This window comes from Abrus precatorius, unplaced genomic scaffold (assembly GCF_003935025.1).
Source record: "Abrus precatorius isolate BTA unplaced genomic scaffold, Abrus_2018 Scaffold11, whole genome shotgun sequence".
Taxonomy (NCBI): domain Eukaryota; kingdom Viridiplantae; phylum Streptophyta; class Magnoliopsida; order Fabales; family Fabaceae; genus Abrus; species Abrus precatorius.
The window spans coordinates 23,869,232-23,881,083 of NW_020874303.1; the positions used below are offsets into that span (position 1 = coordinate 23,869,232).

The 11,852-nt window shown below is 31.1% G+C and overlaps 2 protein-coding genes across 3 annotated transcripts; both read left to right on the plus strand.

Annotated features, from left to right (window-relative positions):
- The first annotated feature begins 2,099 nt into the window (after positions 1-2,099).
- LOC113854598 (protein translation factor SUI1 homolog 1-like) lies at positions 2,100-4,711 on the plus strand. Its single transcript, XM_027485694.1, has 5 exons — positions 2,100-2,301; positions 2,947-3,033; positions 3,769-3,974; positions 4,039-4,092; positions 4,466-4,711. The coding sequence occupies exons 2-5, from the start codon at positions 2,997-2,999 to the stop codon at positions 4,508-4,510; spliced, it is 342 nt and encodes a 113-aa protein (XP_027341495.1). The 5' UTR covers positions 2,100-2,301; positions 2,947-2,996; the 3' UTR covers positions 4,511-4,711.
- A 2,013-nt stretch (positions 4,712-6,724) lies between these two features.
- Positions 6,725-10,879, plus strand: LOC113855121 (DDRGK domain-containing protein 1). Of its 2 annotated transcripts, none has more exons than XM_027486609.1 (8): positions 6,725-6,963; positions 7,075-7,183; positions 7,613-7,722; positions 8,348-8,449; positions 8,549-8,707; positions 8,898-8,954; positions 9,826-9,862; positions 10,399-10,879. In XM_027486609.1, the coding sequence occupies exons 1-8, from the start codon at positions 6,844-6,846 to the stop codon at positions 10,602-10,604; spliced, it is 900 nt and encodes a 299-aa protein (XP_027342410.1). In that variant the 5' UTR covers positions 6,725-6,843; the 3' UTR covers positions 10,605-10,879. The 2 variants fall into 2 exon arrangements, with proteins under 2 accessions (XP_027342410.1, XP_027342411.1); XM_027486610.1 differs by having other exon boundaries at positions 6,845-6,963; positions 7,053-7,183; positions 10,399-10,811.
- Positions 10,880-11,852: the final 973 nt, after the last annotated feature.

The window sequence follows — 11,852 nt, forward strand, 5'->3', positions numbered from 1 at the left end:
TTAAATATTTATAATGTATATAAATCTTAAAAGAAAGAATTTGAATAAAAGATAAATGGTCATAATAAAATTTTGTAATAAAGAAATATATGTATATATAAAAATATTATAATTTTATCTAAAGAAAAAATTAACAAATAAAAATTAACAATAATTTTTTATATTTTATATCTTTTCAAAAACTTCTTTAAACGTAAATAAATAGTAAGAATAATATTATTTAGATTCAATAGATTATAATTGTGCTTGTATTACATATGTTGCATAAAAAATATTATTTTAAATTAAAATATAAAAAATAAAATTTAAATATTATCAATAAATAATAAGTTTACTGTAATAGTAATTGTAAAATTTATAAAATATTTACAATATATTTATTATTTATTATTCACTATATAATTTAAATATTAATGTGATTTTATTAACAAAAAATCTATGTGAAAAATATTTTATGTGTGTTATATATAAAAAATATTTTAAAACAATTCAATCTCATATTAACAATGTAATAATTAAACTGTATTAGTCTAATTAAATGATATAAAATAGTAAATATTTTTTTATTAAAAATATAAATCAAAATAAATTTGTTGGTTTACTTTATTATTAAATATATTTTTATATTAATCTTATATAACTTTATATAAATAATATAATAATACAAAAATTCAATGCATAATTATAGAACAAAGTTATATATATATATATAGACTGTAGTATGATGTTTAGACTTGTTAAATCTATTTACATATCTTCTTTAGAGGTAATGTTAGCCCGTGATTTTTTTGGTAGGCTATTATTGTGAGAGTATAATTTGCTTTGGTTTGTTTTGTAATTTTAACAGAAAAATCAGTCTTTTTAGAATATTTTTTTGAAGTTCTAGATTATTGTGTTGATGACTCAACAATTTGAATTACTTTCTGAATATATATATATATATATATATATATGAAGTAGGGTATGTATTTAGATATCCATACTCGTATCTATCCCTATTAAAATTTATAAATTTTTATCTATACTTATAAAAAAGACTACAGCCAGAAATTTTTAGAATGTTTGCTATTTAATTTAATGACAAAAGTTATATATATACACGCGTTAATTCACTGAAACGACGAAAAAAAGGAGTTATGTCATTATAGAATAAGTTATTTTACCAGAAATTGAGGTTTTAGTAAATTAATGTTAAAGTTAAGCAACATTGTCGTGGAATTTAGCAAAAAATAATAAAATTTGAAAAAAATAAAAAATGAAAAATGTTGAAAGTTCAAACTGAAATTTAAAATAAAATTTTAAAGGTTAAAACGCTAATTTTACAATGACAAAATTATTTTTCATTCAAATTAAAATTCATACCTTATTAAATGTAAAGCTCAGTTGATGAGCCGATTAAGACGTGGCTTCGAGCTGATTCAGTTTATTCAAAGTGCAAAAATATATTTTGAGTCCAGATCTCTATTCTAAAGTATGAATAAAAAATAATTACTTTATTTATTTCAATAAAATTTAATGAACAAATCAAGTTAGTCGACTTGATAGACCGTTCTGTCATTTCCACTTAAATGCAATATTGACCATATGTCATCATTTTTTAAATTTAATTAAAGACATGTTTGAATTAAAAAATATTTTAAATAAGCTTTTCGGTTAATAAGATAAATTTTTATCTAACTAAAGTACGTTGCCAATAACAATTTTAATATGTATAACTATTTACCAATTTCATTGTTAGAAATATAAAAAAAATTTAGTAAATAACTATACTCCGTACCTTGAATATTCTTTGATTTTTTTTACTGCATCAAAATTAATTTTTAAATATTTCAATGATATAAATATTTATTACATATCTATATATTTTTTATTTTAAACTGGAAGCATTCACCAACGTTGTTTCCAAGGATTACATTATTTTATATTCATTGAGAATTGTACCCTTGAATAAAATCACTTTCATACTCTCCTCACCAAACATTAAATTCTACTCGCCAGAGTTTTGCCAAACGTGTTATCTGTCCCCTGCACAGGGAAAGTGTCATTTACTAAAGGTATCGCGTGATTTTCCTTAACCTTATATGAGAGTAGAAATTCATATTCACACGTGATGTTCACTGCAGCTTCGCTTGCCCAAATCGCCCCCTTACGTTTCTCTATATTTCATTTTCCACAGCTATTGTTTCTGCATTCTCTCCTCCAAACAGAGCACATCGCAGAGAGAGAGGTTCTACCTTATCCAGTTTAGGGTTTCAAATCTTCCCTGTGTTTCAGACGTATCAAAACCCTAAACAGGATCAGGTAGCCTCTAACTACCGCCCCTCATTAATCTTCTTTTTGAGATCTGATTTTGCTCGCTTTACTTTTAGGGTTTAGCTTGGTGTTCTTAGTGATGATCGTTTAAGTTTGATTGAAGTTTGTTTCATTTATTGGGGTTTTGATTTGCTTTCGTTCAGATCTTTCTGGTGGAAATCATGTTTTTTTTTTGTTCGAACAAGGAAATTCGTTTATTTGCTGTTTCTTTGTTTGCTGATCATGTGTAGTAATTTAGATCTAATCGGTATGCCTTTGACGTTAACCTGTTATCTTGCGATTATTACTTTTTTCTTTGTCAATTTTTTGTATATAAAATTATAGGCATGTTTCATATTCTACTAGATAGCTTGTTTCGTGCCTTCATGATCTTGTTAGTTAGCCATACTACCGTGTTCGAAGTTTGGGGGAAATCTAGTTTTAAATAAATATTGTCAATTTTGAATCATTTGATTTCATTCTTTTGGGTGTTTCTCAAAACACGAGTTGATGATGATGTAGTTTATGTTTTGGTTTATTGTGTTGTTATTTTGTTTCCTTTGATTTGTGGATGGTTGTTGACAATGTTTTTGGTGTTGTGTGGGGGAGCTTGTTATATTGTTATTCAGCTAACGTGCTGATTCTAAAATCCAGGTCTGAGCAATCTGGTTGGTAGGACCTTCTGTCTTGGAGAGTTAAGTTTCATGTCTGAACTAGACGCACAGATTCCTACTACCTTCGGTAAGTTGGAACTTCTTGACCAGTGTTATCGGTGGATTAATTGTCTTATTCATAATATGCAGTCCTTCAGGGAGGGATAGATGTAAGTTATACACGTGTTCTGTATGGTTGGGATCTTTGAAAATGTTGTCACTCTGATTAATAACATAGCATGTCATTTATTTGAATTTTTCTGCAGCTCCTGATTCTACTATGTAATCTACGGCATGTCATTTATTTGAATTTTTCTGCAGCCCCTGATTCTACTATGTAATCTACGCTTTCTGAGTAGGATTTTTTTGGTAGAACTTCCTTCATAACTTACATATAAAGTTGTCTACAATGCGTCTGTGTATGCCAGGTTGTCTTCATATTTCAACATACGCACATCCAACTAATCTGTTATTATGCAGCTCTATGTTTAAAATCTTGATGTTTTATACTTTGTGTTATATTAGAGGTTTACTATTATTTTAGGCCAAATCAGGTAGATAACATTCCATTGTTGAACAAGATGGTTAAGATGCTGAGACTTGTGTAGAAATTTTCTCAGTAATAGAGGTGTCTTATTTTGTTAGCTTAAGATGCATCTGGGTTTTCACATTTTCAGAGATTGTGTAAAATTAAGCTTACGGTTTTTCACCACATTTTATTGTTTGCAGTGCTTAGTGAATGTGTTTATAGTAAATAGGCTTTACTATTGACAATCTTAGTAGATATATGAATGATTTGTTGGATGTGCAACAACAATTTCAGATCCCTTTGCTGAGGCAAATGCTGAGGACTCAGGTGCTGGGTCAAAGGAGTATGTGCATATTCGTATACAGCAACGAAATGGTAGAAAAAGCTTGACAACTGTCCAGGGATTGAAGAAGGAATTCAGCTATAACAAGATACTTAAAGACCTTAAGAAAGAGTTCTGTTGCAATGGTACAGTTGTTCAGGACCCAGAACTAGGACAGGTATGTGCTGATATCCTCTATTTAGCAAGGTTCTACTTGTTGCTCCAACATTTTTGTTGTGTAGGTTATTCAACTTCAAGGTGATCAGAGGAAGAATGTTTCTACCTTCCTCGTCCAGGTAACTATCCCCCAATCTTTTGTGTTATGCAGTGAATGTGTTGTCCAAATTAGTTTATCCCTTTTAAGTTTCATCTATCCCGCGTACCATGTTTTTTCTAGTTATTCACTTTCTCCTCCGGTATTTAACTTTGCACGCGCTCACACACACTCCTGTATGCATGCCTGTGTATTGGGTCTGTGCCTCAACCTGTTGGTACTTGTTATACTATAATAGATAGATTCTCAAACTTGTTCTGCCTTGTAGTGACTACCAAACATTGATTTATGCCTTCCACTGTTGGAAATCCAATTGACATAACTGGAATTTTTCTATTGAGAATATCTTCAATTAATGAAATCATTTTGCTTTTCCACTCATGTACTTGGAACAGGCTGGTATCGTGAAGAAGGAGCATATTAAGATTCATGGTTTCTGAGCAATTGGAAACCTGAGTGTCAAATCGTACTGGGCTCACTTCAAGTTGGGCGTATATGTGACTCTGGTGTTTCTTATGTTCTGTTTTTCAACATTTGCGATTTGATGTGTGATCATGGAATGTATGACATTACCTGCTATTTGCTTCAATAACATGTATCAAAGAAGTTTAATAGAGTTCTATAAAACTATATTTCACATTTCAGATGCTTCCATGCTCTTGATTTACTGTGCTGGATTTTTATACCAGTCTCGGTAAGTGGTTGTTCAGTATTAACGTTTTGTTAGGAAGTTTTTCGACCAAAAAATAAAATAATAGAGTGGAGGGTCTCTAGTAGCTTTTTTAAAAATAATTTTCAATACTTAGGTTTCGTTTGGTAGGGAAATCTTTTGTGGTAATTTTAATCATGCTCATTTGCTTGTTCAAAATATTCTGATCCTTCAGGTTCTTGTGAAAGTCTAATGTTAATGTTGTCTTGGAATGACGTGGTAGCTATTGTTAACGTGGCTGTAAAATTTACCAGCCGCTGCTAAAGAGACTGGATTATGGCTCTAGGAATTAACTGTTTTGTTTAGCAAGCAATGACTCTCGGTATAAACTAACTCGATCTTAATTGAAGTGAAAGAAAATGTGAAGACCATATAAAGAATTCAAAAGGTGCCTCACCTTGAGGAAGTGGTACTTTCCCCCTCTTACGTTTTGTTGAACTTTGAGGAAAATTACTGTTTGGTAATATTTTTTAGCTCGGTAAAAGTTTATTTTATTGTCAAAAAGTCTGTTTAAGCGAAATATTTTTCTTTGATAAAGTAATTTTTTCCTAGTAGTTTGTACTGTTTTTTTGAAAAATAAAAATACATATATATATATATATATATATATATATATTAATAAAGTGGTAATGGTATCTTAAAAATATTTCTCCAAAATGATTTTTTTTTTTTAAATGCTAATAAGAGCTCTTAAGATGTTAGTTAAAGTACGAGTTATTTTAGCTTAATTAATTTTTTTTTCATTGATAGACTAAACATTTGTTATATTAAAAATGTAAAATATTAATAAATACTTACACGTGTCTTAAATAAATTGTTAAAAAAATAACAATTTGTGTAATGTTTTAAATACGTTTAATATTATTTTTTAAATATAATTAAAGATTTGTTTCAATAGTGCTGACCATTAAGTTATTAATTTTTATTGTGTAAGGTTTAAAATAAATTTTTTATTAGAGAATATTATAATCACTTGGAATATTGTATATTTAAGCTTTGACCTTTAAGAGAACAAAATAAAGGAATATTTATTAAAGAAAATATGTTTATTATATTAAAAATACAAAAATATCTAATATTATTTTTTAAAATAATTAAAATCATTTAATTAGTTGTATTAAATGGTCCTTGGCAAGAGCTAAAATTATTTCATACTTTTGTTTTATCTATTGCACAACCAATCTGAAAATTATCTAAGGAAAAGGCCAAACATAAACAAACTTTTGATATAGACAACTGTATTTTAATATCCTGTCCTCGTCTTCGAAAACAAGATCTTAATTTGTATTTTCTTTTACACGAGGTTACATATCTTTTAAATTTTGCGACAAATTTTTTTGTTAGCGTTTACATTTAAATAAATAACTATTTTTTAAAATTAATGATGTAATCAAAAGAGATATTAATTAACTGTAACAAAAAAGAGAGATTAGATTTTAATTATTTAAACAGTACTTAAATATCTGGAATTAACATTAAGTATAGTTAGATACTGTCAAATTACTATTAACATGATATTATATAAATTAAACTAATTTTTAGATTTTTAAAAAATGGAATATTTTGCTTGTAAATATTTTAATTGATTGTTTTATATACCATAAACTGAGTTCTCATAAATGGTTTAAATTTACAACACTAGATGAAATACTTTTAGTTTTGTGAATTTATGCACACGCATTCACTTACCCTTAAACCTCCCTTCATTTTCCCAATTTTGAATGTGTTATCACCCTTGTTAATAAATCTTTTACATTAATAACTATTTCAAATATATTTGAAGAATTCCAAATAAAAGGTAAAGCATTTTATATCTTTTTTTATATCAAACAAAATATTTTATAATAAATACAATTTTATAATAAGTACAATGTGGTGGCTTTATCCCAAAGCACATCATCATAGGGAAAAAAAGTTTAAAATGCAAGAAAATCTACACATATATGATGTCATTCATCAAAAGAGAAGGAAAAGGAACGACGTCGTTTCTCAGAGTCTGAAGAATCAATTGAAAAACCATAGAAAGAAGAAAGAAAATCTCGAGAGCAGGCATCCTTAGCAGCAATGGAGGAACTATTCGTAGCTATACTATCGATGCTTCTGGTGGGAGCGTTGATCCCTCTCTATCTATGGAAACGCCGTCAGGGTTCTCGATCGCCCCCTCCCCGCGACGAACCACTCCAGGTTTGCAACTTCCAACTTCATCACTTTTCCCTCTTCTCACCGCCATAACCCTAATCACTTCAGCTTTCAAATCAAAACCAAATTCTTAGATCACCAATAACCAATCGTCAGGCTCCGCGGAGAGAAACCGTCGTTCGCGCCACCGCCACTCGTCGCATGCGTCGGCGACCAGCTGCGTCTGGAGCTAGTACTTCGTCCGATCCACCTGCAACGCAAGAAGGTTTCTCGTATAATTTGTTCATTTTAATTTTATTATTTTAATGTTATTTTTGTTTTATTTCTATGTGTAATGCAATGCATCGGTGAATAACAATAATAACCATTTGGAAAGTTTGTTGGATGTAAAATAATGGAAATTTGGTGATATTCGTGTGCTTTGTTTCATGACTTTGCTTTCTCGTTAGATACGTCAATATCTTCATGTTATTGAAGTGTTTAGGTCAGGATGATATTAGGGATATTTGCACCTGTGGAGTCAACTATTTGGCGTGGTTATTTCGTTTGTTGTTTTTGCTATGTGGAAGTATCGTTGGACTGGTTGGTGATAGAAAGCATGATATGTACACTGCTGTCTTGGAAGCGTCTATACCGATTGCATTTTGAAACTGAGTTGCCTTTTTGAAGTGATCAATTCTATGCATTTAAACAGAATCTGCTGATGAAAGTGACGGTGAAGCTGCTGGAGGAGGAGGGTATTATGAGGCTAAAGCATCAAAGAAAAAGGAAATTAAAAGGCAAGAGAGGGAAGCACGACGTCAGGTATTCTTTCTTTATTATGTTTTAAGAACTGATACAGTTCTTTTTAATTGGATATGTTTTTGGCTGGATTCTTGTTATTTGCACGACTTGTAGCCTTCTATGCCAAAGGGCAAAGTAGTTTGAATTTGACTTACAGAAAAGGATGGTTTCTGGAAATGAAAGATGTTATGTGTATTTGAAGGTTTAGTAAGGACGCTGGCTCAATCTATATTATTAATATTCAAACTATCTAATTGCGCTGCCACATGTCACTCTCTCCGGAGAAAGTTACCTGCCCTATGGCTTTCCTGTCATATTCTTAAAAAAGGCAATCATTTTGTTTTGACAACCATTATAGTTTTTCCCGAGGAGTGTGCATGGGTACTGCCCCTAGTTTGTAATTGATTCTCAAACTAATGCTTAAACTGTTGGGTTTTGGATACAAGAATTTTGAGGAAAGACTCGACAGACATTGCATTCAGATAAGGGTGACAAGTGTGTAATTCAAGACAACTCCCCTCCCCCAATCATCCACAGCGTTGTTATGTATTTCTTGAGTTTCTCTTCTTACTGTTTAGATTTTTGGGGGTTTTTATATGTTGATTAAAATGCAAATAGTTTAATTTTGGTCCATCTTTTTTGGCAGGCTGATGAAGCTGCACGAGAGTCAAGACAGGCAAAACAAGATCGTTATTCAGAAATGAGGAGGTTGAAGGATGAGGAGCGCGAGGCACAGGAGCGTATGTTGGTGAGTTCATAACCTTGTTCTGATTTGATTTTAGAATTAGTTTTCTTATGGTTTATTAACTGGCAAAGCTTCGCACATGTTTGCTCATGGTTCATATAGGAAGAGGAGGCCAGAGCTCAGAAGGCTAAGGAGGAGGAGGCTGCTGCATTAGAGTTTGAGAAGTGGAAAGGTGAATTTTCTGTTGATGATGAAGGTACCCTTGAAGAAGTGCAGGATAGTACAGAAGACTTGCTAGTCAATTTTGTTGAATATATAAAGGTTACTCTCTGTTTTTTAATTTATTCATTCTTACTTTCCCTGATTTTTCCTTATTAAATTTTGCCAAAATTTATACATGTCTGTAGGGCATCAAACTTAAAAGCAATTAACTAGGCTTATCATTGTCACCTCACCTTTAGAGGTTTTAATATCCATTCTAATTTTGACTTAATTTTGTGTAATCATTCAGAAACACAAATGTGTTCCCTTAGAAGATCTTGCTGCAGAATTTAAATTGCGAACACAGGTATTCTTTCCCACTTTATTCGTTTACCTGAATCAGCACATATATTACATCCGTTACCACTTCATTTTTCTTAAGTCGGTTTTTGCTACTAGTTATATGGAAGAAGCAGGATAATGTAACAATAGATTTATACTTTGTTAGTTGGTATCTTTTATGGTTTATGTGCGAGAGCTCCACAATCCTATTTAACTATTCTACATATATTTGGTCTAGGGTTTTGTAGTGTTGAAAGAAAGCAAGATTGTTAAGAGAAAAAGTTTTAAGGGAGCAAAAAGGAGATTTGGCTGAGAGAACATAGTATTCCACTTATTACTTTGGTTCTATACACAAGCTGATCCTATGTCCCTGTTTCTGCTAATACACGTGACTGTACTATACTACCACACAATGACTAGTACTATACTACTACTCTATAAACCATCACCCAGTTTAGTCACTCACCACCAACAATTTAATTTCTGTTCCCAAAAATAATAGAATGAAATTATAGTTTTGAACGATAACTAATTCCTTTTCAAGTACTTTACATTACATTAGTACCCATTATTCCTACCCCTCTCTCCGAAGAAAGATACCAGAACAAATTCTTGTTTCCATTTCTTGGGAGAAGAGATGCAGGTGTGTTAAGTTGAACAACAGGTCCATTTTGGTAGTGTGGCTTGTGTTTTACCATTTTTTTTAATACAATTTTGTAGAAATTAACCCAACTAGTGAGATTCATTGTAATGTTTCTAAATAATGAAGAACTATTTTATGCTTTGAGACTACCAATGTATTTGAGGACTAATCATATTGTTATATAGTTTGTACTGTTTGAGTTGTATATTTTTCCTCCACGGGCTTACTTTTTTGACACCCTAAACTGATGCAGGAATGTATCAATCGCATTACATCTTTGGAAAGTATGGGTAAGAATCTCTTTTATTCTGTTTTCTTGAACTGTCTTCCATCAAAAGAAGTATGGGTAATATTTACCCCTCACCTTCTGCTATCAAGGCGGATACCAACTGGTGTCAAAGTTGCTATGTTTGAGTTTTCTGATAATTTTTCATGTTAATATTTACAATTTTAATATATTTTTCATTATACTAAATTTTTTATTATTGCTTTCTGATTTTGACATCTAAGAAGTAAAATCTTCTGCATTCTTTAAGAGTTATTTTGCCTTCGTAGATTATCTTGACTTTATTCCATTTGTAGGCATTCCTACAATAAATTGCATTTTGTAATTTTGAATTCTATTATTTTACTTTTGTTATTTAAAGCTTATAATTGGCACTGCTCTTACTGTGATCATTTTGCAACATAGTTATGACTAGACGAAATCAAAATTCTTATACTGTTCAATTTATTTATTTTTATATATTTACTATTTACAGATTACAGTATCTTACATATTGTTTGTTCCTGCCGGAATATAATAATGAGTTATTTTATGCTTCAGGTCGGCTTTCAGGTGTTATGGACGATAGAGGAAAATTTATTTACATCTCACAAGAAGAGATGAAAGCTGTCGCTGATTATATTAAGCGGCAAGGGAGGGTTAGCATTTCCCACTTAGCTAGTAAATCAAACCAGTTCATAGATTTAGAGCCGAAAGCTCATTACACCGAGGACATAAGTAATGTGGAGGAGATAACTGTCAACTAGCATTGTTTTGACTTATGAGTGAGAGGAAAATCATGTTATGTACACCGAAAAACGACTGCAATGATTTGGTTTGCTTAGGGTTTGGTACATTACTTTGAGCAGATTTAGTATATAACTGCAATTGCTGATTTTTCCTTCCGAATTTATATCGTATAGAAAGATAACGTATACTAAGGCGGATCTACCTACTGGTCTGAAGATTTTACTTCCCAAAACGCTATTTTTAGAAAGTGTATTGCATTTTGTTGGCCTTCGTAAATAAGTTAACATTTCATTCAGAGCCAAGACTTCAGGATGCCTACAATTTAATTACTATCTAAATTTGAAACTTATATATATGGTATTAAACAAAAGACACATTCAAACTTTGGTTATTTTAACCTGAATGTTTTTTGAGCCTCGCCTATTTAGTATTTATAGCTAGAAATTGCTAGTGTATAATGAGGTGAGGATGGGAGCTTCTATTCTTTTTTACTTCTCAAATATTGGTTTCAGCCATGAGATTTTCCTAGAGAAAGTTGAGGGGAGTTACATTTAACTACCTATGGATGGGATATGAACCTAAAATCATCATAGCTGGTCCTATAATGTTTTTCTTTTTTTAAACTGTGCCTATTATACACGATTAAAGATATTTTTTTTCCACGTATTCCTTGGGAGGAAAGTGGGTAGTGAAACGAAGAGGGGGATAAATGTAGTTGGTAATGTGATGAACAAAGAAGAGCAAGGGGTGTAAGATTATAAAAGAGAGAAGGTGATTGATGTCAAACACTCCTACCCTTCTAATGCATTGTTAAACACTCGTTTTTCTTTGCAAGTCTTAAGTTTTCGAGGTAATCATGACATGCTTGTATATCGGCTTCTTCCACAGTTGCACTCTATGATTTGTACATTCACATTTTTTTTCGTTTTTGTAAATTTTATTAATGCAGCAACAGAAGTCCCATGAAACTATGGTGATGATTAAGCGTATTAAATTTAAGAAAACTTGTGAAATTTACTGATTGATACACTAAATTAGTCTTTATATTTTGCGATTGAAGCTCAGAGGAGCATTTGTCCCGCAACCCCACCTAACTCCACCTTATCCCCAGGTAATCTTATTATCTCAAATTAAAATCACATGATCAAATTAGTGAGAATAATTCGGTGGAAGTTAGAAAATGAACCGACCAAAAAAAAAAAGTGGACATGATTTTTTGAGAAAAACTAATAATCTATACACTAGGGGACGTACGTACACAAAGG